Source organism: Populus alba, chromosome 19 (genome assembly GCF_005239225.2).
Source record: "Populus alba chromosome 19, ASM523922v2, whole genome shotgun sequence".
Classification (NCBI taxonomy): Eukaryota; Viridiplantae; Streptophyta; class Magnoliopsida; order Malpighiales; family Salicaceae; genus Populus; species Populus alba.
The window spans coordinates 21,188,167-21,215,184 of record NC_133302.1 but is presented as its reverse complement, the minus strand read 5'-3'; the positions used below and the strand labels follow the sequence as shown (position 1 = coordinate 21,215,184).

Genomic DNA, 27,018 nt, shown 5'->3' with positions numbered 1-27,018 from the left:
ATTAATTTTTATTGTTCTAAAGTTCATAGAGGATTGAATCTCAAATCTTTCAATTATAAAATGAATATTTTTTTACATGGTTCAAAACATATATAAGTGTTGTTTAATTATTATTATCTTTTAAGGTATTTAATTTCATTACACATTTCTCGTTAATTATTCATGGTTGTATTTCATGTATCATGTTTATCAATTTGGAGGGAATGCAAGTGTTGCTTTATCTCTACTAAGTATAGATCTTGAAAGAAATGTGAAGTGTTACAACTAGTATTTCATCAATAAACATGTGTTTCATATTAAAGGAATTTAAGCAGGTTAGAAAGATATAACAATAGGTTTATGTTAAGAGATCGACTTCTAATAAGTTTTAAGTTGACTACTATGAAAAGTTAGAAGAGATAATTGAATTGCAATATTATAGCGAGTATAATAAAGAAACAAAATATGATTGTGCTAAAGCATATCTTACTTCAAAATAATGTATCCCAGACTTATATCACAATGGTTTCCTCTCCATTTTTTTTTCCATATGTAATCGTCTATTATTTCCTAAGCATGTAATTTAACTTCTTAAGAAATCATCTATGATTTAAAAATATTAAATAACCATTTCAACTTAAAAATTTAAATTTATTTTTATACTTTGTTTTATATTTTTTGAACATATAAAAATTTAAATCATTAGGTGAAACTTCTAGAATCATTTTTATTCTATTCTCTCACAGAACTCAGACAGCTTCCTCTGCTTTATTTATTTATTTTTTCATATTGATGAATTGGTATAAATAGGCTTACAAGCCTAGCTAGTAAATGGAACTAGCCAAAATAGTTACTTCTATCAACAACCATTTTCAACAAACAAACAGTCATACAAGATGAATTCCGCTGATCAACAAATGAATAGCATCACTTACATGGAACCAAAATTGTACAAAGCTGCACAAGCAGGCAACATCAACCCATTTAAGGATCATCCAACTTCTCTCAGTGAGCTATTTACTCCACAAAAAAACACAATTCTTCATGTCTTAGAAAACCAACGTAGAGAATCAGAATCCACGGATTTTGCTGGCCAAATTATTGATATGTGTCCACAACTGCTATTGCAAGCCAATACTAAAGGCGAAACCCCACTACATTTTGCGGCAAGATATGGGCGTTCCAATGCAGTGAAAGTCCTCATTGACCGCGCAAAAAATCTAGCTATAGATCCTGAGAACGGGCCAGCAGAAGAAAAGAATATGTTGAGGATGACGAATGAAGAGAAAGATACAGCGTTGCATGTGGCAGCTCGAAATATCCAAGCCCAAGTGGTGGAAATATTGACAAAAGAGGACCCTGAGTTTTCATATTCCGCCAATGTTCATGGAGAAACTCCACTTTATATTGCTGCCAATATGAGGTTTGTGAACATTTTTTTTAGTCTCAAACAGAGTTTGATACCGATTCGATACTATATGTGACCAACATCTTCTTCTTGTTTTTTTTTTCTTTTAATATATACTAGATTAATCAAATTTTTACTAATCTATTTATCAATCTAGAATACTATAATTTTAAGATTATATAAATGTAATTGTTGATTAATTTTAATTTGTTCAGCTTTATAATGTTAAAGTAAATCTGTTTTTTAAATTATCATAAAAGATAATAGAAAAGCAATGCTTCTATAATAATAGGATTTTACCTGGTTATTTTTTTATGCTATGTATGTTCTTGAACTCGAGACATTAATTCAATATGAATAAGTTCACTTATCTCCCTAATTGTTTTTTAAGAACAATAAAAAATACCAAAATTTAATGGTTTTTAATTCTCTTTTATTGGACTTAAAATCTTGCTACATCAGTATTTATTGGACTTAAAATGTTAATAAAAATCACATATATCTAATTATGATTATATTGCTGCCAATGTAAGGTTTTCTGGGAAAAGACTTGAAGAAAATAGAAAAAAAGTGATCAAATACATCTTGAGTAATTGCAAGTCAGTGGAATATTGTGGTTCTCATGGCAGAACCGCACTACACGCGGCAGCCATGCATGGTGATCATGGTAAGATTTTATTCTGAACTGTAAATCTTTGAATTCATAAATTATTATCGGAAACCATAACTGTGATTGTTTAACTAAGCAAAATTCTATAGCGGTTTAATAGGAAACCATAACTACTAATGACCTCTCTTGACACGGTTGTTTGATTTTAATTTAGCAGTCGGCCAAACAATTCTATAGCGGATGGTTTAACTAAGCAAAATTCAGCAGTTTGTCATAGGATTAATAGAATATTCTTCTGTTTGCCATTTTATTGTGTACTTTGTCTTTATATTAATCTAATACCAAATTTAAGTGTTTCTAAATTTTATTCAATCTAAATTTGTTGACATTTCCATGTTATTATTTTAAATATGACCAAATAATAAGAAACAAAAAAAATATGATGCATAAACAATATTGAATAGCGACTATAAGAACAAAAGAACTTAGAAAGCAAGAAAGGGCATTAATTTATAATACAATTAAAGAGAGAAAAATGCCAAATTAAATATTAACTTATCACTAAATTAGTAGCGTAGATTACGCATTAACCATAATATTATTCATATATTACCTAATATGTACCATATTTTTTTTAATGGTTTATTGCAGAGACAGCAAGAAAGATATTAGAAAGAGACGCGAGATTGACGAGAAGAACCGACGATGACGGGTGTTCACCCCTTCACTACGCTGCCTTTTTCCCTAATTCATCTGATGGTGGGCCAACAGTAAGAGTACTACTAGAATATGATGTGTCCGCAGCCTACATTGTTGATTCAGAGAAGAGAACAGCCCTTCACTTGGCCGTCGCTGGAGGCAATCTGCCAGCAATGAAAGACATTATGAACACTTGTCCAGCTTGTTGTGAACTAGTGGATAGCAGAGGTTGGAATGCCCTTCACTATGCTGCCATAACTCTAAGAGAACATATCCATTTCTCTCGATTGATTCCTTACTTTGACGAACTTAAATACGAGAAGGATAACGATGGAAACACACCATTTCATCTATTTGCTGCTTTCGGCAATTTGAGGAGTGATGGGAGACATGCGTACAAGGAGATGTGTGGGCTTAACAAGCAAAACCTCAGCGTTGATGACATCCTGGAAGGACATTTTCCTGAAAAAAAGGTAATTCCCTCGATTTGATTTTTTAACGAGTCGCACTCGTACGCGCGAAAGAGTCTTTGCATTTGAAAAAATTACCAAAACAAAATTAAATTTAAATTGTCAGAGGAATGATGTAAGATTATTTTCATAAATATCAAAGGATGCATCAAGAGAATTTATAATATTCATTCAATCTTGTTAAAAAACAAAAAAAAAATTCAACTTTAACAATAAATCCGTATGCACCTTTAATAAAGCAATTGGTTTGTCTCCCTTTTTTAAAAAAATAAAAATAAAAATAGAATAGAATCCTTTTGGCAATATAATAAAATTATACCTTCAGCTCCATCAATTTTTAATTGATTACACTATTAGCTTTGTTCTCTAAACTTATGTCGGTTTGTTTCAGGGTATGTTTGATATTGTAATATAAAATGTTTTTTTATAAATGTTTTTTATTAAAAAATATATTAAAATGAAGTTTTTTATTTTTAATATTAATGCATCAAAATTATTAAAAAATATTAAAAAAGATAATTTGATGTTTTTCTGAGCAATATATATTGTTGCTAGTTAAAAGAAACAAAATTACTTGATTTCAAACTCGCTGGTTATGATAGCAAACAAAGGTTGAGAGTCTACAGATGATAAAGGAAAAGAAAGATTCGTTTAATTTCATTGCCGAAACTTGTTGCAGAAAGTGTTTTTGGAATCATTGAAAGATGTACGGAGTGGACCGCTTCAACGGCCCATAGCTATGATGAAAAAAGAGGACCTCTCTATCTCTAGTACTGAGATTGGAATGGAGACTCGTGTACTTGTAGCGGCACTCGTAGCAACAGTAACATTTGCAGCTGGTTTCACGGTCCCTGGCGGTTACAAGAACGAACAAGGCACTGCAGTTCTTGTTAAAAATGCTGCTTTTGCAGTCTTTGTTATATCAGATACAACAGCAATGGTTCTCTCAATTTCTGCTCTCTACATATACTTTTATTGGGCAGTGATTGGAAAAAGAGGTCAAGTGGAACAGAATATAAAAGAAAACTTCTCTGTCTGGACATCTGCTTTAACCGCATATGCCATCCTAGCTATGCTCATCGCATTCATCACAGGAAGTTATGCAGTGCTAGCTCCATCATTATGGCTTGCAATCACGACTTGTTTCATTGGTGTAGCCTACGTTTTCTTTGCGTCCACGGCATACCTAGTTGACGTACGCACCTTTATAAAATATTGGAAATATTGAAGAAGATTGATTATCATTTAGCTCGTGTTATAAACTATCTTCTCGTCATCTTCTTGATGGCATCAGCTGTAACGTTGGTTTTATTTATCAAGTTATTTTACCTTGCTTTTCACAAGTACAATGATCGAAAAATTCAATTTTGGCACTTGGGAAGTGGTACTGTGGAATAGTCTTGATAAATTCAAAGGAGATAATACTGGAATTTTTTTATTATAGCTTTTCTTTAACCTGAGCTTACATGTAAATGGAAAATTGAAATAACAATGAAGAAACTATTTTAGAGAAATTGAAAAAGAACGATGCTGAATTGATAAATCCTAATCTAGATTTCTGAGCAGTTTCGAGGTAGTTCGGGCCTCCTGGGCGAATGAGATTTACTTCAAAGTAATTTCCTGTCTCTAGCTGCGCCTCTCTTCCCCCTTTTATAGTGACCTTCGCTTAATTGAATATTCAAGAATCACAGATAGATTTGACCGCTATTTTATGGATCAGTGTTGTATTTGAATTCTGTTTCTTCTCCCAAACGGCATCGTATTTGGATTCCTTCTAACTCAGGAGCCTTCTCCCAAACGATGTCGTATGCCTTTATACTTACTCCCTTGCCAGCTGTCCATCACAGACGAGTCTTCATCTCAGCCCTCCACGTAAGTACTTCTTCCCTTAATCATGACCATACACTTGCTAACTTTAATTCTTTGCTACAGACGAGTCTTCTTCAATACGTCTCTTTCATTTCTACCCCGACCTCACTTGATCGTGCTCTTTGGACGCTGCCGGACTGTTACAACTCCTTCCCCCTTAGAAAACCTTGCCCTCAAGGTGAGGGTAAGACTTCTTTAACCATTCTTCCTCGACCCAAACGGCATCTTCCTTGGGTTGTCCTTCCCATCTCAGCAGCACTTCTTCCATTTTCCTCCTCTGTGAGATTTGGCTCCTTCGGTCGAGAACCTCTGCTGGTTCTGGCTGAGGGTTCCTCTTGGTTTCGGGAGTGGGTAGCTTCGGTTTAGGGATGGTTCCTTTCCCCACCCATTTCACAGCATGTGGATGCGGGCCTCCTTGGGGAGATCTAACTGGTAAGCTACCTCTCCCATCTTCTTTATAATTTTGAATGGCCCGAAATATTTATATGCTAACTTCCCGTTTTTATGTTTTGGCATGCTGGTCTGTCTGAATGGCTGGAGCCGGAGGTAAACCCATTCCCCCTCTCTGAACTGGGTCTCTGAATTGTGGAGTCATTTTCAAAGTCTTAAATTATAATAAAAGTGTTTTATAATTTATTAAAGAAATCTTGAACAAGTCCCGTGTTTTAAGGGCATTGATTTTTAGGAGTAAATGTGAATTGTGGAGTCATTTTCAAAGTCTTAACTTATAATAAGCTGGCGTGGACTAGATCTGCCTAGTCATTTTGTATTCTCATTTATAGAATATAATTTAATTTGGAGTCATTCTCAAGGATTTTAAGAATCCTTTAATTTAATAATTTAATTTGGAGTTATTTTTAATCTCTTTTCTTGTGGAATCTAACTGGAGCCATTTTTTTCTTAATCTCGTAAAACAACATGTAATTTAGTCATTTTTTAAGCAAGTTGAGAATTCTTTAATTGTTCCTATTAAGTGGTTGTCAATTTTAATCTCTTAAATTATACAAAAGGAATGTTAGTTAGTTGGCGAGATCTATCTATAGCATGGTTGTCAATTCTGTTCACGTTAGTGTTTTGTTTTTTTCGATTGTATCAGTATATTTTAGTTTTGGAGTATTTTGATGTTTTTTTCAGAATTATATAAAAAAATTATAGATTTTTTTAAAAAAAACTATTTAGCCGGAATAGAACTAATTAAAACATTTCGGTCAAAATCTTAATAATAACTCGAGATTCTGAATGAGATTAATTTTTTTTTCTATTTATTTTTATTGTTAGCAAAAGATATTCGGTTCAAGGCTTGACTAATCCGGAAGGGACAAGCCCTCAGGAAGGAGTTTCCTGCAAATGCACCACAGTTAATTCATGGGTTTTTGCTCAAGTTAACCCCATGGAATTATTTACACCTGGCAAGAGTCGAACCTGAAATCATGGACCAGAACACACTGTCAAATCCTAGCTCTTCTGTGCTTGGCCAACTCTATGGAGTTATTATTAATTATTTTAAGTAAACATTTCCTTGATATTTCAAATTACCCTTTAATATACACTAGCAGCATAGTTGGAGTTTTTCAGAACCTAATTTTTATTTAAGTATGCGATAATAAAAATAGTCATTCCTATATAAGATAATGAATAAAAATACACAGAAGAAATATATTCTTTCATCAAAATTATTTTTCTCATTCATGTAATGTATTTATTTTTTACAATGAAATGATTTTTAACTGCTTATTTCATTGAATAAATTGAATAAAAAGTAATAGCAAATTTTTAATAAATTTCTTTGACATAGTTGGGTTTTCGAAGTCTTTTCTTTGACATTTCTTGAAGGTGGACGCTAGCTCTTTCCTCATGTTTTCTTGTATCGAGAGTAGCTAGAGCCAGAATTGAAGGCAATTTATAAACAAAAACTTCTCACCGTCCAGCAGCCAAACATTGCACAACTTTTCCAGAGTTATTGTCAGTTTGATCCCTCTTTTTCTCACTTTGGCAATTTAGATTACAATGTTTCATTTTTTGTTCAACTCTGTCATGTGAGAAAGCTATTGGATCCACTCACATGAAGGGGATGTTTGGCACGAAGAAACCTCGATGTCTTTATTGCAATATGAATGCCGAAAATGTGATGTTTATATATATATATATATATATATATATATATATATATATATATATGGTTAAAAATGAGAATTCTCAGTGACATGTATTTATTATGTTTTGTGTATCATTGAGAATTCACGAATCACGAGGAATGCAGATAAGTTTATCATTTTATCCTTAATATTTAAAGTATTTAATTTAAAAATAATATATTTATATTTCATGTTTAAAACTAATAAATTGAAACGAATTAAGAAATAAATTTAAGTTTATAAGATTATGTTTATTGACTAAAGTATTAAACATAAAAATATTTGACACGTCTCAAATGCCTTTTCTCAAAAAATCTCAAATATCCTGATCATCCCAAACACCCTTAAAATGCCATGCAGCTAATTTTACTGTACATGGCTATATTGTGATAACTATGGTAAGACATCTTTCTTCTAAAAAGAATATTTTAGGAAATCCTTCAGCTAAAAAAATCGAGAATCTTCAAATTAATGTAGGTGTCACTGATACCGTAATTATTTAATGCTTAGATTTTGGGTTTGATTGAAATTATTGGCGTGTAGCATCTGAATAAGAATTTCCAAGACAATATTGATACAATTTAAGAATTTTTTTATAGATCTATAAAAAATTGGTATTTGCCATGGCATTAACATTGGAGTTTTATTTGATAGAAAATTTAAAATTGATTGTTTCACTAGTACATTGGAGTTTTATTTGATAGAAAATTTAAAATTGATTATTTCACTAGTAAATCTAATCCTGTAAATCCTTGTAAATGATCCTAAATACTAAAAAGAAGCTCAAACCAATAAGATAAATGCTGATGGCAAGCCCCAAGAAAGATTTTAGAACTATGTATATGCTCGTGATTAACGCGATAATCATTGTCTCCATGCCAATCATGATAAATAACATGGCATTTGAGATAACAAATATTATAAAAACATCTTTTTTAGACCTGACCTCGAGCATATGCAATACACGAAGGTTGCCAGCCAAATTTAAATTTTAGACTTGGATCCAATGCAAGAACTAAAGGGACTGTTTTGTGCGGAAAAGAAAAATTAAAGGAACGGTTGGTATGCATCGTTGTCATAAATAATGAGTATCAATTTTTGGTGCACATTTTTCTGCCACTTTGAATTTAAGAATATAGTTGGCTGAATTGCCTCTGAATTTATAGATCATCCAATTTTATCTTGTCTCGTAGCCTTTGTCACATGTTCACACGGTGGAAAGTATGAATGCACTTGGACGAAAATGACAGCAAAGACAAAGAACACAGGTCTGGTCCTTTTCTTTTTCCTTTCACTGCTGTCCCGTTCCCTCTGCATTTTTGTCCACAGAGCTCAAGTTTAACGTGTCATCCGCGGAAAAGAAGACTTTCGGGTAGAATTTGAGTTTTTTTTTTTTAAAAAAATATTTTTAATATTTTTATAAAAAACATTATATTAATGTATTTAAAAAATATATTTAAATGCTCACGAAATACTTTCTGTCCCGTCCCGTCCCCTATGCAGTATTGTCCATTGAGCCCAAGTTTAATTCTGATGCAATCCTGTCTCAGTTTGTTTGAGGGAGGTCTATACTTTTAAGTGGTAGTATAAATCATGGTTTCCACACTTGATTGAGTAAAGCAGATTGATTTAGAGTTTAATCGGATTTTAATTCGAAATTAAATTAGTTAAGGAGATGATCGTTTAACTTTTTTAAAAAATATTTAAACTAAAAAATCAAATCTTGATAGCTTCTGTTTTAAATAAAAATGCTTTGTCAACACCCTATATTAACACATTTGATAGAAACTGTTTTTAATATTATATAATTTGACCACTACTGTATAATATAATCAAAGACTAAGGTGAAATTCTTACCAGTTGTTGTAACCCAATTTTAACCAATTGACTTTTTAATTTAATTTTATAGGGTTTAAAATGTAAAATTAAAAATATCAAAGATTTATTTTGATGAAAAATATAATTTGTCAACTTCCATTAAACAAGCTAACTAGCAGGCACAAAACAGCCAATGAAGGATGTTGTTAGAGATGTGGTCTGAATCGTGATTTTTTTTTTTAAAAAAAAAAATTAATTAAAAATAATTTTTTAAATATTTTTAGATCATTTTGATGGTTGATGTTAAAAATAATTTTTAAAAATAAAGAAAATTATTTTGATATATTTTTAAATAAATCACTTTAAACTTTCACCGCTACCGTAATCTCAATCACACCATAAAAATGAAACTTGGCATATCCCACTTTTCGTAGTAGTTTTCTTACAATATTTTGAGATTATGGTAAAGTGTTTTTTAAAATATTTTTTTATTTAAAAATATATTATGATAATTTTTTTGTAAGAATTTATTTTTAATATTAATATATTAAAACAATTTAAAATTATAAAAAAGTAAATTCATTTAAAAAAAATACAATAATACTTTCTAAACACAAAAAACAAATACTTTACAAGTACAAACTTGATTAATAAACAAACCATCCAAGCAAATTGTACTTGGAAAATAAATTTATCTGTCCCAACTAGTAGTTGTGTCTATATCCTTGTAAATGATCCTAAGACTAAATACAAAAGGAAGAAGAAGATCAAACCAATGAGACAACTAATGTTGAAAACAAGCCCCACTGAAGATACTAGAACTGCGTATGTGCGAATGCGATAATCATTGTCCCATGCCAATTATGGTTAACAACGTTGCAACCGCAAATAATCTTAGAGTGGTTTTCAAATTCATTTCTTCACCCTTATTCATTTCCAAATCTTGAATCAACATAGTCAAAAAATGAATAATTAGAGACAACACAAATAAAGAGCATCATTGACATTGCATCTAATATGACAAATGCTATAAAAATAGCTTTTTTTAGCTAGAATTGCAATGCCTCCGTCACTCTTGTAACTGCCAGGTAGGATGAATGGTACTACAAATGTTACTGTTGCTATCAATGCCGTAACTACTAGATGAGACTCTCTTGCTTTACTTAAAGCATCCTCTTCCTCTTTGTTTTCCTCCTTCTCTATTCTCAAAACAAAGCGCCCGACCAAATGGTCCCCTGCCAACATCATCAAAGGATTCTAGGATCGTTTTCTACAAAATATTTAGGGTAAAATATCATAAATATTCATTATCTTTTTCTATTTAATTATCAGATTATTTAAATTTTAATTAATTGTATTTTTTTCATTCGATTGTACGGCTTTTTTTATTGAATAATATGTTTTTATAAAGTAGTTACATGTGATTGATATGCATAATTTGTTATCGTAGATGAAAAACTTAACAAAATCAATAAAATAACTTGAATTCAAATAAAAAAGATTATTAAGTTATTTAGATGAATTCATTTTTATGTTTGGTATTGCAGTACGAATGGTTTTTAAAAAGAAAACCTTTCTTGAAAATTAAATTAATTTTTTCTTTGACTGGAAAATATTTTTTATTGACCAACTTTTTAAATAGCAAACAAATACAGTAAAGTTTGAAAATTAATTTTTTAAAAAATAATTAAAATAATATATCAGCATGTTAAAATGATTTAAAAACATTAAATATAATTTAATTTCAAACTTTAAAAAAATTTGAAATTTAAAAAAACATGCTTCACACATCTTAAGACTTGAAGATAAGAAGATTATGGTCCAGCTCTAACCATAAGAAAAACGAGTGAAGACAGAAAAGATGCAAGTGGAGCAGAGATATTTAAATTGTTTGTGAAACTTCTAGAATCATTTTTATTCTAATCTCTCACAGAACTCAGACAGCTTCCTCTGCTTTATTTATTTATTTATTCATATTGATGAATTGGTATAAATAGGCTTACAAGCCTAGCTAGTAAATGGAAATAGCCAAAATAGTTACTTCTATCAACAACCATTTTCAACAAACAAACAGTCATACAAGATGAATTCCTCTGATCAACAAATGAATAGCATCTCTTACATGGAAACAAAATTGTACGAAGCTGCAGAAGCAGGCAACATCAACCCATTTAAGGATCGTCCTCCAACTTCTCTCATTGAGCTATTGACTCCACAAAAAAACACAATTCTTCATGTTTACTTCGAAAACCAACGTAGAGGATGGAAATGCACTGATTTTGTTGGCCAAATTATTGATATGTGTCCACAACTGCTATTGCAAGCCAATACTAAAGGCGAAACCCCACTCCATTTTGCGGCAAGATATGGGCGTTCCAATGCAGTGGAAGTCCTCATTGACCGCGCAGAAGCTCGACCTGCTGATCCAGAGAGCAGAGTAACAGAAGCAAAAAAGATGTTGAGGATGACCAATGAAGAGCAAGATACAGCGTTGCATGTGGCAGCTCGAAATATCCAAGCCCAAGTGGTGAAAATATTGACAAAAGAGGACCGTGAGTTTTCATATTCCGCCAATGTTCATGGAGAAACTCCACTTTATATTGCTGCCAATATGAGGTTTGTGAACATTTTTTTTAGTCTCAAACAGAGTTTGATACCGATTCGATACTATATGTGACCAACATCTTTTTTTTTCTTTTAATATATGCTAGATTAATCAATTTTTTACTAATCTATTTATCAAACTAGAATACTATCGTTTTAAGATTATATAAATGTAATTGTTGCATGATTAATTTTAATTTGTTCAGCTTTATAATGTTTAAGTAAATCTGTTTTTAAAATTATCATAAGAGATATTAGAAAAGCAATGCTTCTATAATAATAGGATTTTACCTGGTTATTTTTTTATGCTATGTATGTTCTTGAACTCGAGACATATTAATTCAATATGAATAAGTTCACTTATCTCCCTAATTGTTTTTTAAGAACAATAAAAAATAGCAAAATTTAATGGTTTTTAATTCTGTTTTATTGGACTTAAAATCTTGCTACATAAGTATTTATTGGACTTAAAATGTTAATAAAAATCACATATATCTAATTATGATTATATTGCTGCCAATGTAAGGTTTAATTGGATGTTTAAAAGACATGAAGAAAATAGAAAAAAAGTGATCGACGAAATCTTGAGTAATTGCAAGTCAGTGGAATATTGTGGTTCTCATGGCAGAACCGCACTACACGCGGCAGCCATGCATGGTGATCATGGTAAGATTTTATTCTGAACTGTAAATCCTTGAATTCATAAATTATTATCGGAAACCATAACTGTGAGAAGTGTGTTCTTATCTTAAATTATTTCTTATCTGTTTGCCATTTTATTGTACTCATTTATTTTATGTTTCTTAAAAAAAATCTTATTTTAACCTTTAGGATATTGTTCTTTTCATTTATTGTTCATTTGTCAAATTCTTCGTTTACTCTATCACATTTAATATTTGATATATATAGAAGTTAATAAAGGGGTAAAAAAACAAAAATATTCATTTTATGTTTGTTAAATTAAAGGTTAAATTGTATTTATTACTTACATAATTCTTTGGAAGATATATACAAGGTAAAGAAAATACATATTAAGAAGACAATGAATTTCCTAGTCTATTTAATTAAGGACTTATTTGCATGATTATATATAAGATTTTAGGACCAAATTGTTCTTATATACGTTTGTATGTAAGGAATCTATATGACATGTATGTGTGGGCGAATCATTTCCATATTATTATTGAACATAAAAAAACGTAGAAAGATATTAAAAAAATGATGCATAAACAATATTGAATAGCGACTATAAGAACCCAAGAACGTAGAAAGCAAGAAAGGGCATTTATAATACAATTAAAGAGAGAAAAATGCCAAATTAAATATTAACTTATCACTAAATTAGTAGCGTAGATTACGCATTAACCATAATATTATTCATATATTACCTAATATGTACCATATTTTTTTTAATGGTTTATTGCAGAGACAGCAAGAAAGATATTAAAAAGCGACGCGAGTTTGACGAGAAGAACCGACGATGACGGGTGGTCACCACTTCACTACGCTGCCTTTTTCCCTACTTTATTGCCAGGTTCTCTAACAGTAAAAGTATTACTAGAACATGATGTGTCCGCAGCCTACATTGTTGATTCAGAGAAGAGAACAGCCCTTCACTTGGCCGTCGTTCGAGGCAATGTGGCAGCAGTGGGAGCGATTATGAACACTTGTCCAGCTTGTTGTGAACTAGTGGATAGCGGAGGTCGGAATGTCCTTCACTATGCTGCCTTAACTCTAAAAGGAGCACTTACATCTATGTCTTTCCCTCGATTGATTCCTAAATTTGACAAACTTATATACGAGAAGGATAACAATGGAAACACACCATTGCATCTATTTGCTGCTTTCGGCAGTTATCCCCAGAAGTTTCTGAGTAGTGATTGTAGACATGTGTACAAGAAGATGTGTGGCCTTAACAAGCAAAACCTCAGCATTGATGACATCTTGGAACGAAATTTTCCTGAAGAAAAGGTAATTCCCTCTATTTGATTTTTTAACGAGTCGCACTCGTACACGCGAAAAAGTCTTTGCATTTGAAAAAGCTCGCTAACTTACCAAAAAAAATTAAATTTAAATTGTCAGAGGAATGATGTAAGATTATTTTCATAACTATCAAAGGACGCATCAAGAGAATTTATAATATTCATTCAATCTTGTTAAAGAAAAAAAAACTTCAACTCTAACAATAAATACGTATGCACCTTTAATAAATCACATCAATCAAACATAAATTCACTTCGTTATTCTCTTTTTTTAAAAAAAATAAAATAAAAATAGAATAGAAATCCTTTTGTCAATATAACAAAATTATACCTTCAACATCAACACTTATAATTGATTAACACTATTTGCTTTGTCCCTAGACTGATGTTGGTTTCTTTATTTGTTTGTTTTAAGATGTGTTTGATATTATGGTATAAAATATTTTTAAAAATTATTTTTGTTTTGAAAATATATTAAAATAATTTTTTAATTTTTAACATTAAAAAAAATACTAAAAAGTTTCATTTGATTTTTTTTTCCAGCGAGACACTTTTTAAATCATACCTAAAAACAGTTTTAAAATTAAAAAACAAACAGCCCTCTCGTAGCAACAAAAGCATTATATATTGTTGCTAGCTAAAAGAAACAAAATTACTTGATTTCAAACTCGCTGGTTATGATATCAAACAAAGGTTGAGAGTCTACAGATGATAAAGGAAAAGAAAGATTCGTTTAATTTCATTGCCGAAACTTGTTGCAGAAAGAGATTTTGGAATCATTGAAAGATGTACGGAGTGGACTGCTTCAACGGCCCATAGCTATGCTGACACTAGACGACTTCTTTATTACCGACAGTGGAATGGACGCTCTTATAGTTGTAGCGGCACTCGTAGCAACAGTAACATTTGCAGCTGCTTTCACGATGCCTGGCGGTTACAAGAACGAAAAAGGCACTCCAGTTCTTCTTAAAAATACTGCTTTTGCAGTCTTTGTTATATCAGATGCAGTAGCAATGGTTCTCTCAACTTCTGCTCTCTTCATGCACTTTTCTAGGGCACTGCTTGGAAAAAGAGGTCAAGTGGAAGACGATATAAAAGAAACCTTCTCTTATAGGACATCTACTTTAACCATATGTGCCATCCCAGCAATGGTCATCGCATTCATCACAGGAAGTTATGCAGTGCTAGCTCCATCATTATGGCTTGCAATCACGACTTGTTTCATTGGTGTAGCCTTCTTCTTCTTTGCGTGCCAGGCATTCATAGTTCAATTCCGCACCCTCATAAAATACTGAAAATAAACACTTCACAGCAGACTTTAAAAGAGTCTGATATTGAAGAAGATTGATTCTCATTTAGCTCGTGTTATAAACTATCTTCTCGTCATCTTCTTGATGGCATCAACTGTAACGTTGGCTTTATTTATCAATATATTTCACCTTGCTTTTCACGAGTACAATGATCGAAAAATTCAATTTTGGCACTTGGGAAATGCTAACATCTTCAATATAGAGATCATAGAATGACGGCTCACAAGTTCACCATTAATTCTAGATGAATAGTAACTGAGCCATAATTTTCGAAGGACTTGAATTTCTAATATATTAGAATTTCCATTAATTGCTGAATGGTCATTTGGACTTCAATTTCTACACATTGCAACTTCATTCACAAGAACGACAAAAAAGCACATAAACATTTTGAGAAATTAATAAATGATGTAATGCTATTATTTAACTCCGATCTGGTGGGTTATGAAGGAGATGAAGCTGATGACAACACACAATGTTGAGTTTTTCAGACCCTAATTCCACTTACAAGGTGTAAAAAATGTAGTTAAAACTCAATTTGAATAACAAAGATAAAAAAAAAAAATCAAATTATTTTTATGTTTATTAAAATTAGACAAGAAATGAGTAAAAACAAATTAGAAAACTTGATTCAATCAAAAATTAAAATTAACTTATAATCAAGTCAACCCGAGATAAAACACAATTAAAAAAATTTTAATTTTTTTTTGATAACAAGATTGGTTTAATTTATTTTTATTTTATATCAATTTAAATTGACCATCTTGTCTCATGACTAGGCTAGACCTAGATTAGATTTTAAAACAATTATAATAATTATTTTTATTCATGTATTAATTAAATTAATCCTAGTTAATCTTCCTAACACATCTCGCCTTAGGTCATCACTTATATTAAGTTTTAAGCTATGAAAATAATTATTTTTATTTTTATATTAACCCAAATTAATGATTAACATATGATTTATGACTCAAACTTTGCCTTGAGTGAATTATTATTTAAATTTAAAAATTATGATAATAATTATTTTTAATTTTTATTAACACAGATAACCTAAGTTTTTTTTTTTTTAGAAAATTTAACGATGTTGTTCTACTCCTTTTAATAAACAAATATTTCTTCACTGGAATGGCCTTGATAGAACAAAAAATAAATACTCCAAAAAACTTCACAAAAAGATTATACCGTCCAATCCATTTTTACAGCATATCAAACACTACATAAATTTCAAAATCAAATTACCTCAGTTAAATCCATTAATATCATCGTAATGTAGCTTCCACCAAGTAGGTTCTCCCTGATAAACAGGGACATGGCTCCACTACACCTTCAACAAATTGGATTATATCATCATAGGCAATCTTACATTACAATTTTGCTCAAACCAAAAATTACCATAGCCAACTCTCAAAAACCTTAAACCTCCTACATATTACTTAACATTAAAAATAGATATACAAGGAATTCATGAATGGATGCAATGTAATAAGCTATTCAAACTATTTTGTATCTATAAATTAAATGGATCAGAGTTATAACAGCTCTATCAATCAAGAATTTTCAGTAGCAGAACTGGCATTAAAGCTGTCTATTAATCATCATTGCCAAAAATTTATGGAAAAAAGCATAACTTTAATCACAGAGCAAACAGAACCTAAGATCGATCAATAAAACGAAAACTTGATGAATCCAATCAAAACTTGATTTATCTCTTTGCTTCATTGATTTCTCTCAGAATAGCGATAAATCCAATCTAATAATCGCCAACAAATTCAATAACATAAAACAATCAAAACTTGATGAATTTGGAGGGATTTTTTTGAGGCAAAACCATTGACACAAAGGGCATAAGCCCCACGTGAACACCACCAAAAAAGACTCAATCCTTGCCCCAGTGACTAGCTTAATTTCCACCATAGTTCTCAAAAAAACAAGCTAGGGGTACAGAGAGGCAGCAAAAAAACACATACCCAGATGAAAAAAATGAGAAATTTTTAAAAAATGAGAGATGTAGTCGTTGATTTGACACAGATAAGCCATGGAAAAAGGTACAAGAGGCTAAACTGCAACACTGAACGGCAGGATTTTTTAGCACGAGCATTGGAGCTTTCTACTTCAGTGAATGGTAACAAGTGATGCCTAGGAGGCATTATTCATAGAGAATTTTGTTAAAAGAAAAGGTTTTGAAAGGATTTGCGATGAAAACAGGGTTTTTGGAGACGTGGAGCCTGCTAATGGAGAGAAACAGAGTTGTCAATAAGTTATATAGAGGCTGTAAAGAGCTATAAAACCCTAGTTTTGTTATCTGAGGAGGTATTTTGTGTTTTTTGGGTTACGAGGCTGCGCTTGTTTTTCACATGTTTTTGTATTTACAATAAAACAAATATAATAAGATATTATATTTGATAGTATGATTTCATTAAAAAAATTAAATTTGAAAAAAGTTTGTGTATAGTTTTTACATGTTTTTTTAATTTAGTTTTGTAAAATTTTATTTATTTTTACATTTCAAGAGCTTTTTAAAAAAATTAAATTTTCTTTTATTATTTTTACTTCAAATTGATATATTTTATGATGTTTTTAAATCATTTTAATGTGCTCTAATTTGTTTCGGGAGTTCAAGGTATTGATATTTAAAGTTTATTTTTTATTTTTTATCTTTAATTACTGGATAATTTTAACGAACATAAATTTCAATTTTTTTGATCTAAAAAATCAATAACAAAATAATCCTTCTTTTTCATTCTTCCAAAAATAGGTTTATTAGGTTTAGGGCTGGATTTGGGGTCATCCATTTCAAAACCAAAATATCATGAAAAATAAAATAAATTATTATATATTTTATCTATGTTGAAAAAATATTTTAGCTCTTTTTTTTAATTTTTTGATATAATTATTTTGGTTTTAGTGGTTATTGTTAAGATTTCTAAATTTGGTAAAATATTTTTTGGACTAGATTTTATATATTATAACTAAATTTATTTTCAATTAGATTTTAAATAAATCATTTATATCGAAATCGATGTATATCATAAAAAAATAATATAAAGAATCATTGATATTTTTAAATTTTTTATATAGTTTATTGCCTCTGTTTCTTTAAATAATTTGTTTTTTATTATCGTTGACACCTTTCTTTTCTTATTTTACTATTGTTATTCCGGCTACAGTTACTAACAATAACATTAAGAATTAAGGGAAAATCACGTACTTGCACTGTTAATGTAAATAACACAAGCAGGTCCTTTTTTTTTTCTTTTTTAATTTAAATTTCATTACTCAATAATAATTATTCTTTATAATTTATTTTGGTTTGTTTTTTTATAAGGTTATTATATTTTCAAACAAATAAATTGTTATTTGATTGGTTCTTAATTTTATAACCATTTAATTTTATTATCATAAAATTAAGTAAAATTTAGTTTCAAAAAACAAAATTATTAAATTTAGTGAAGTTTATAACTCGGGTTGCGGATTTAGTGGGTTAAGCCGCAACACTTAAAATATTGTTGTCTCAATATTAAAAAAAAATATCATATTGAATTTTTTTTTTAAACCAATCCATATTTTTACCGGTTATTTCATAGTCTTTAGATTCATCAAATAGATTAGGTCACATTGAGGCAAAAAAAGTATAAATAACAAAGTTATTATACTTTGAGGAGTCCATAACTTGGATAGCGAGTTTTAAGGGTTAAACTAAAAAGCTCGGGTCGGTTTAATATGTTATATTTTAATATTTAAAAAATAAAAATTATTTTAAATATTTTTTAAAATTAAATTATATTTTTTACCGGTTATCTAAATTACTTTTCAAATCGACAACTTTTAACTAAATTATGACTTGATCCATCCTTTATAGAAGTACACAGACATCTTAGGATTCCTCCTAAGTTTAGTCAAAAAAAAAAAAAAATTCAAATTAAGAATAAATTGTATTCCATTGTCCGCAGGAGTATAAATTACGAACGACTAAATAAAAAAAAAAAATCTCATTTTTCTTGTTTTATTTTATATCCTTGGTTTTAAAATACTTTGAAATCCAATTCAAGGAACAAAAGAAAATAAATGAAAAGATACATTCATCTAGGTGCTTGCAACAACTTGTCCGAATAAATTAATGAAATAAAAATTCTTCAAAAAGAAAGAGAAAATTAAAAATGTCTTCTCATACTAAATGTTTACTTATAAATGTAAAGTAAATAAAACAATAAATCAATAATTGAATAAAGGGTTATTACATAATATTTGTCCAGCTTGATTGTCATTCGAAGTAAAGTCTGCTTTAGATGCCACCTTGTTTGGTTTACCTCCTTTATATCATCAGCACTCTAGGGTGCTTGATCTAACTTTAAAAGTTATTCCTTTGGACTTAATTTCGTCATATGTATTATATTTCTTATCATAACCTAATTTTTAAATAAATAATAAAAAATATATATATAGTTGAAAATGAGGGTAAGACAACACAAATTCAAATTTCAGAGATGAAATTATCAAATTTAAGAGTTAATTGGTCAGAAATTAAAGAATTAATAAGTTTGAGAATTTAATTAAAATTTTAATTAGTTTAATTAATGAAATCAAGAGTTTAATTGGAGAATAAATAAGTTTGCAGACTTAATTAAACTTTGATTTAATAAATTAAATAAATTCAGGGATTTAATTAAAATTAATCCAAGGGGCAAAATTAAAATTTGTTGATTAAGGGACCTGATTGATACATTTCAAAATATCAGGGACTAAATTATAATTTGTCATTTTCCATGCCAAATGACGCCGTTTTGGATATTACTGTTCATCATCTGTTTGCCGAAGACCAGTTCAACAGGGCAAATGCAGCAATCACGGCCACTATACCCACGATGCCGCCCACGATCTCTCGCCTCCACGATGCCCGCCATTGCTGGAGTCAGGGACACAAGACCTTCTCTGGCTTTATAAAAGCCAGAGAAAGGCCTCGGAGAGGGAACCGAAAGGAAAAACAGGGAGCACGAACGAAAACAGAGAGGGGACTAACGAAAACAGAGAAACAGTGAGAGAGCCAAAAAGACAGCATTCCCAGCTTTGTCTTCGCTCTCAAAACGCATGTGAAGTGCAGAGAAACTGCAAGCGTTGGTCAGCCTAATTATTCGTCTCCAGCTACACACTCCAAACCATCAGGGGAAAGGAGACGACGAGCAGGGAGACTGGGAGAAAGTGGGCTGAAGACACAAACCAGAGAAAATAAAAACAAAAGGGGACGCTCTCGACTTCTTCGGTGGCAGCTCTAAAAGCTCCATTTTCAGCAGCCACTGCTGTTATGGCTTGAGAAGGAACAAACAAACACTGAGGGGCTGACTGAAGGAGGCTTCAACAGAGAATAAAAAAAAAACAGGGGAGAATGGAAAAGGGAACGAACCAGGCGACTGAGAGAAAAATGAAAGAATTCGGGGAGGAGAGAAAAGCAGAGAACCAAGGGAGATGCAGAGAACAAAAGCAAGCCTAAAATAGTGAGAAGGGCGACCAGACAAGAAGAGACAGAAGGGGAGAATAGCCTCGGCCCGCCAGGACACTTCGTCTCCTTTGCAACCAGGTAAGTTCCTTCATTTCCTTCTCCTTTGCAATTATAATTACATAGGTACTGTACATATACAAATTTAATTCACTACTTACTGTTCAACCGACATGTAAATTCACTGGTTTGTAGTGACCAGGATAGAACTAGCCCCAAAAAATAAATAAAAAAATAAATAAAATGTGTGTATGCATAAATAAATAAAATATTGATTTAAATTTATTTTTATTTTATTGTATTTTATTTTATTTAGATACATAAAAAATATGTGTATGTGTATGTGTATGCGTAAAAGTAAATTTATTTTATTGGTTTATTCAGCATAGTTAGGAATATAAAAAAATATTTATTTAAATTTATTTTGTTTTTATAACTATGTAATATTTACCAATGTCAAGTTTGAAGTATCTATAGTTGAATATTCACTAGCATCAAAGTCAGAAATATTACACACAAACCATAATAGCACAAACCAACAAAATATTAGCAATTTATGATGAAATTAGAAATATAGCCTGCCTCAGGCAGGACGCTTAAGGGTAATAATATCTTTTCTTTTGCGTAACTAGTCTCGTACCATAGAATCTCTGTTGATCAGTTAGGGTTCCTAGTAACTATAATACTAGGTGGTGACTCCTTAAACAAAATCATTCCCCATAAAAAAATCATTCCCCATAAAAAAATAGGATGCCAAAAATCTATTATTTTTCATGAAAATTTTTAAGATCACCGCGATGTCCAGATACGACATTGCTAATCATAAATTAAGTCAATCTGCAATGCCAACTTTGTCTTATGTTGTTGTATTATTGGCAAAAATCATATTTGAATGGTTTGCAATTTAACCTAATAACAATCTATCTTGAAGAACCAAAGTTATATACAATGATTATTCACAGTTTATGTCTATAAAGAGATACGAACGAGTAGTATAAAATTATAACGAAGTTGATTAATCATTCGAAGAATTTAAACGTGCCATCAAGAATTTAGTATGAGAATTACTCAACCACTTAAAAGATAGCAAGAATGTTGATTTTTTTATATTAAAAATATTCTTTCTCCCCTTAAAAAAAAAGTCTTTACAAAAGAGTTTATATATTATAAAGAATTATAAGTTTAATAGGATATTCCTAATGAATATAGATAAATCTAATAAATATTAATAATAATTCAATGAATCTAAATTTAAATAAAAGAACCTAATATATCTAAAAGACATAATATTAACTAAAATAAACCTGGAGTGTTTGCATCCCCTTACAGTTTTCTAGATTCAATTCTTTAATTGTAGGGTAATTCAATGTCAAATTCCAGGGAGGCTCTAACATGAACCCTTTCAATTTCAAAACTGTAATACTTTGGCTGGATAATACTTTCTTTGGCAAATTATAATGTGCCTTGAATTTGAATTTCTCTTTTCGAAAAATATTTAGCTCTAATCCCTCCACCTTATTCTGTTTTGCATAAAATTCGGATTTTTCTTTTCCAACAATATCAAGCTCCAACTCGTTCACCTTATTTTCTATTGCATAACTAATTACACTATTAATACCATTATTTGTATCCTCACAAATAACCTCTAAACTAAAAGAAAACAACATAAGGTTTTATTATGGATCAACGTCAACTAGTTTAACTTTCTCGGGACAATTTCAATTGTTAATTTTGTTCTGGTTGACATTTTATTTTGTCAATTAAAACAGTATATTTTGGTTTCAGTGTACTATTTTGACGTATATATCCATTGATATAATGAAAAAATGGGCTTAGAAACATTTTAATATTTACCATATTCTCATGTTCAATGCATGTGTTTCAAGAAGTGATATTAAGCTTTAAGATTAGGCATTGATACCGAATCACTTCTTAAGAAAACCCATGATGAATTTAGAAAAATAATTAGAAAGGCCCAATAGGTATATTGTCATGAAATTTAAAATATAGAAATGACTTATCTTAGATAAAATGATTTAGGGTGATGCGTTTTTTTTTTTAATATAATCATCATCTTATCTAAATTAGATGGTAACTTCTTATCTATTCTTACAATTCTAATTTTTACCACAATGTTAGGTGCAAAAAAACAATGACTTCATTGGGGATGATTTTGACCATTACCGCTAAGCTTCATGTATTTAATTTTATGATGAATGTATCTTTCCTAATTAATTTTGTTTACTTTATTTTTGCCTAGTTTTGTTTTTCTTATTCTTTTATATTTCCTTATTCTTTTATGCATGTTTTTTTTTAAATTAGATATGGACTTATATATGTACACACACTACATAAACACTTTTATTTGCACACACATTGCTTAACGCTAGGATTGAGGAATTAGCAATGTCTCATGGTTATTGACTTGAACAACACTTGTAAAACCACTAAATTTTCATGAAAAGTCTACTTTGTCGAGATAAATGAGTCAATAGAGCTTTGCCTTGATCCATTATTTTCTACAATGCAGGCGTTGGTTCAGCCTATTAAAGCCCGTTAATTGAACAGCAAGGGGATCCTTCTGAAATCAATTAGATATTAAACTTATATTCATGTAATGACTAGAACCTTTCATAGATTGTCTTCTTGTATTATCACAATGAGAAGTCTTATAAAGATAAACTTTCATGAGAAAATGGATGACAAGATAGTAACAATTCACAAATATACCTCACAAAAATTCTAACATGAGTTTGAAACCTTGCAGCAAATTAAGGGGGACTTTTTTAGTCAAAAAAACTTGATACCGAGCTCCCGGACTTGAAAAATATAACTTGTCTTGTCAATAGAACTCACAGACTCCAATATTGGAAGAAGTTGAGTAATTAAGAACTACATATTTTAAATGAGAGGTATGAGAATTTGATTGCAATGTTGAATATATTTTTGCAAAAAATAGCTATGAAGGTGCTCGTACATTTTTAGGACCCCTTTTTATAGATTTTTTTTGTTTTTTTTTTGTGGAGAAATGGACATCATACCAACTATTGAAGAATATGGCAATTGCCCAAATCTACACGCGCGCGCGCATAATATTCTAAATTTTCACAATTGGCAAGATGGGAATATTGCATGACATCTTGTAAAAGCTTATAAATGCTAGAAGCATGACAAGCAAAGTAAGAGACAATGCAGGTGTTAAGGGCTGGCCTTGAAAAACCTGGGAAAATATGCTTAACCAGAAAAAAAAAGTCCCAAGTAGTAGTTTTAACAGAATCAGGATATTGGCTCTGGTATCTTTGGGCTAATATTATTTCTCTTTGTTGGTGGTCTGATTAGTTTAGAGGCGGCAAATGTGCTTCTAGAAATGGAAAGAAATTAGGTCAATTCAATAGTCACGGTGATAATAGAGACTATTTTTTCACTTAATCAGTACTGTCGAAGAACGAATAAAGGTGAGATGTTGTGCTCACTTGCTATACATGTAGATAGTCAACCATATGATAACTGGCAAAACAGTTTTATGGTAAGTTTGGTGGGTTGATCAAAAGCCATTAAAGGAGTTTGTGGAAAAAAATAGCAACCTATAATGAGGAAAAATTTATGATTGAGTTGTTTTATAAGTTACCAACAGTAGTTGGACAACAATTTTGATGGGAATTAATCCGTCCATGGGTCCTCTAATAGGTATCGCTGTTATATTAATTAGTACTTATGCACCCTCCATGATGGCGAGACAATTTAAGTATATGCATTGTATCCCAATAACAATGATGTGAATAGCTTAATGCATGTCCTTGAACCAAATCAGTTTCTTATAAATCTCATTTCCTTAAATACACACACAAAAAAAAAAACACTATTTTGGTCGTTGAGCTCCCATTGTTGCTCCTAATGGTTATGAAGATTGTGTTCTCCCATGAATTCTCCACTTTCTATGGTAAAGTGTAAGAGTTAGGCTTAAAGCCACGACTTGAGGTATACTTGTATGGTAACACGATAACAATGACTTGAATAGCTGAACGCGTACTGTTGGACCAAATTAGTTTCTTACGAATCTCATTTCCTCATTAAGTATTGAGAATCCAAAAAAGAAAAAACTAATTTGATCCAATGTTATGTGTTGGGTTGTCCAAGTTATTGTTAAGATAAGATCATGCAATTAAATCTCATGCTGAATGGAAGTTGTTAAATGTTAACAAGAGACTCATAACAGTTGAATTTCATATGTGAGTAAGGAGTTTTATAGCAAATTTTGATATGATTATATAAATGATGAATTTATATTTCAATAGCCTGGATTTATGATTTAAAGAAAGCATCCATCAACGTGTATAAATCCTTACGTGCATCTCATGTGAAGACAAAGGTGATCTCAAGTGCAGATTCTCCCTAATACATATATACGACGTACAGCTTTTAAAGACAATCAGACCAGAGATGAGTTTTGTTGGTTGTAATATTGGATTTTGGAACCGAACTATGTAGAGATGGCCAAAGACTGGCTTCCTGAGAAGTTTGAAACGGAAATGGGGCTGATAAAGTTCTTGATGAAGAATATACCTATTTCTTGGAGGACATAATCATGTACATCAACACTAGGGAGAATTTTGAAGAGAAAAAAAAAGAATAAATATTTATATCTTCGAAAACATGTTCAAGTGCCCTTCTGCCGCACAGAATTCTGATCCTGACGCCAGAATCGTTTCTGTTTATGAATTAGTTTTGCTTTTTTTTTTTTTTGGTTGCAAAGTTTTCGATGAAAATGAAATACATGATTTCTGATTGTATATATGGTTTCCGTATATTTAGACAAATATCAGAAGGCTAATTATTTTGTGATACTAATTTCTTTATTTTCATTTTTTTTTTGTAATTAGGTTTTGTGTTTTCGATTCATAAATGTTTTTCTACAACTTCGATGTGCTTGTATTACCATGCATGGTTTTTTAAGAAAAACAGCGAAAACTAAAATAAAAATATATATTAACTTGTAAATTTTCATTACATATATTCTTGTTAGGACTCACAAAATTAAATAGATTCAATTAGAGGAAATTCGAGCATATAATTTATATTGTTTTTTTTAACTAATTACTGGTATACAATCAAACACTAATTCGAATTAAAATAAAATAAAATCAGTGACATTACTTCTTCATGAGAGAATGAAAAGAACAGGATCCGATGGAATCGTTATGTATCATGTGAAGTTTACAATTTCCACCACCGGTTCCAACGGTCAAGTGACATGAGTTAATCATACTCTTTTAAGCATATTAATTGTAAACTTGCTTTGCACTTCTATATTATGTAATTATTTATTTTTGTAATATTTATTAATACCAGGCTGCAAAGTCAATGCTCAGAGAGGAGAATGATTAACTACGTGCACGCCCTTGCATTATGAATTTGTCTATGACGACGTCCTCTTTAACATGATAGAGTGTAATTTTCTTTGATAATTAATTAATTAATTAATTATCTTTGGTCTTTCCTTCAAGATCTAACATCCCATTTGCAAAATAATTATATGAAAAGAAAGTCGGTCCAATATTAAACTATATAATAAGTTACAAGTCCAATCATTCCCATTATTGTATCAAATTACATGTTCTATTTATAGAGAGCATATAGCACCTTGTTTGACATATTCATACTATCATACACTTCAACTCAATCGTTCTTCTCCACAATCAAATTCAGGCTTCAGCAACAGAAGTTATAATGGCGGTAAGCATGTATACATATAGTGGATGAAATTAACCGTAGGTTAATTAATAAGAGTCTTCTATTAATTACTATTTTCTCGTATCATATTACAACTGAAAGGAAAGAATGGCACAGTTGTATTGAAAATTTTTGTTGTAATTTACTCAGTCGATCATAGAAATGAGAGTGCATATGGATTGTGTTGGATGTGAGAGCAAGGTGAAAAATGCTCTGGAAAAAGTCAAAGGTAAGAAATCACCTCCAATAAAAACTTTATGCATGCGACAATTTTCATCTTAATCATCCCTTTTTTTTTCATAAATTATTTTCATTGTTCCTCTCTTTTTAAGGTTTTCTTTGGCCATATTTTCTTGGACTATATCTTAAACTTTTGTATTTGAACTTATACACACACAGGCATAGATGACATAGATATAGATATGGGGTTGCAAAAGGTGACGGTCACAGGATGGGCTGACCAAAAGAAGGTTCTAAAGACAGTTCGTAAGACAGGAAGAAGGGCTGAGCTCTGGCAATTACCTTACAATCCACATCATGATAGCTATTCTGACCATTACTATAACCAAGACCAAGTTAACGGTCCACTTACTTACCATGCTCCTCAACCTTCCTCTTCTTACAATTACTACAAGCATGGATATGATAGCAACGATCATGGTTATTATCATCATCCAATGCATTCCTCCATCTTTAACCACCAGACAGGAGCAGTTTTCAGCGATGAAAACCCTCATGGTTGTTCTATAATGTGAACAACATAGTATATATTATTCTTACTATATATATACTTATACTGGTTTGTTTTACATGTACTGATTTCCTTTTCACTTTATGTTTTGTTAAACCTTGTTCACATGAAGCTATAAAATATAGACAAGAAATGCCTTTAATTTTTTTCCTTATCATT

The 27,018-nt window shown here is 30.7% G+C and overlaps 2 protein-coding genes and 4 non-coding genes across 8 annotated transcripts; 2 read left to right on the top strand and 4 right to left on the bottom strand.

Moving 5' to 3' along the window:
* Positions 1 to 742: 742 nt before the first annotated feature.
* LOC118029564 (protein ACCELERATED CELL DEATH 6) lies at positions 743 to 15,024 on the top strand. Of its 3 annotated transcripts, none has more exons than XM_035033474.2 (4): positions 743 to 1,402; positions 1,921 to 2,054; positions 2,649 to 3,169; positions 3,846 to 4,742. In XM_035033474.2, the coding sequence occupies exons 1-4, from the start codon at positions 876 to 878 to the stop codon at positions 4,392 to 4,394; spliced, it is 1,731 nt and encodes a 576-aa protein (XP_034889365.1). In that variant the 5' UTR covers positions 743 to 875; the 3' UTR covers positions 4,395 to 4,742. The 3 variants fall into 3 exon arrangements, with proteins under 3 accessions (XP_034889365.1, XP_073262802.1, XP_034889364.1); XM_073406701.1 differs by lacking the exons at positions 1,921 to 2,054; positions 2,649 to 3,169; positions 3,846 to 4,742 and adding exons at positions 12,119 to 12,258; positions 13,019 to 13,563; positions 14,336 to 15,024 and having other exon boundaries at positions 811 to 1,402; XM_035033473.2 differs by lacking the exons at positions 743 to 1,402; positions 1,921 to 2,054; positions 2,649 to 3,169; positions 3,846 to 4,742 and adding exons at positions 10,921 to 11,604; positions 12,119 to 12,258; positions 13,019 to 13,563; positions 14,336 to 15,024.
* Positions 15,025 to 15,290: 266 nt separating this feature from the next.
* On the bottom strand, positions 15,291 to 15,396 carry LOC118029611 (small nucleolar RNA snoR97). The gene has a single exon (XR_004684192.1). It is a non-coding gene; the product is annotated as a small nucleolar RNA snoR97 (small nucleolar RNA).
* A 728-nt stretch (positions 15,397 to 16,124) lies between these two features.
* LOC118029610 (small nucleolar RNA Z278) lies at positions 16,125 to 16,242 on the bottom strand. The gene has a single exon (XR_004684191.1). It is a non-coding gene; the product is annotated as a small nucleolar RNA Z278 (small nucleolar RNA).
* A 161-nt stretch (positions 16,243 to 16,403) lies between these two features.
* On the bottom strand, positions 16,404 to 16,494 carry LOC118029609 (small nucleolar RNA Z223). Its single transcript, XR_004684190.1, has one exon. It is a non-coding gene; the product is annotated as a small nucleolar RNA Z223 (small nucleolar RNA).
* A 396-nt stretch (positions 16,495 to 16,890) lies between these two features.
* Positions 16,891 to 17,041, bottom strand: LOC118029612 (small nucleolar RNA snoR134). Its single transcript, XR_004684193.1, has one exon. It is a non-coding gene; the product is annotated as a small nucleolar RNA snoR134 (small nucleolar RNA).
* Positions 17,042 to 26,105: 9,064 nt separating this feature from the next.
* Positions 26,106 to 26,863, top strand: LOC118029599 (heavy metal-associated isoprenylated plant protein 28). The gene is made up of 3 exons (XM_035033503.2): positions 26,106 to 26,111; positions 26,259 to 26,337; positions 26,508 to 26,863. Exons 1-3 carry the CDS (start codon positions 26,106 to 26,108, stop codon positions 26,861 to 26,863), a joined length of 441 nt encoding a protein of 146 aa, XP_034889394.2.
* Positions 26,864 to 27,018: the final 155 nt, after the last annotated feature.

Coding starts and splice junctions, on each gene's coding strand:
- LOC118029564 (XM_035033473.2), top strand. CDS start 11,072: ATGAATTCCTCTGATCAACAAATGAATAGCATCTCTTACATGGAAACA. Junction 11,605..12,118: donor TATATTGCTGCCAATATGAG/GTTTGTGAACAT, acceptor TGCCAATGTAAG/GTTTAATTGGATGTTTAAAA. Junction 13,564..14,335: donor GAAATTTTCCTGAAGAAAAG/GTAATTCCCTCT, acceptor AACTTGTTGCAG/AAAGAGATTTTGGAATCATT.
- LOC118029599 (XM_035033503.2), top strand. Junction 26,338..26,507: donor TGCTCTGGAAAAAGTCAAAG/GTAAGAAATCAC, acceptor ATACACACACAG/GCATAGATGACATAGATATA.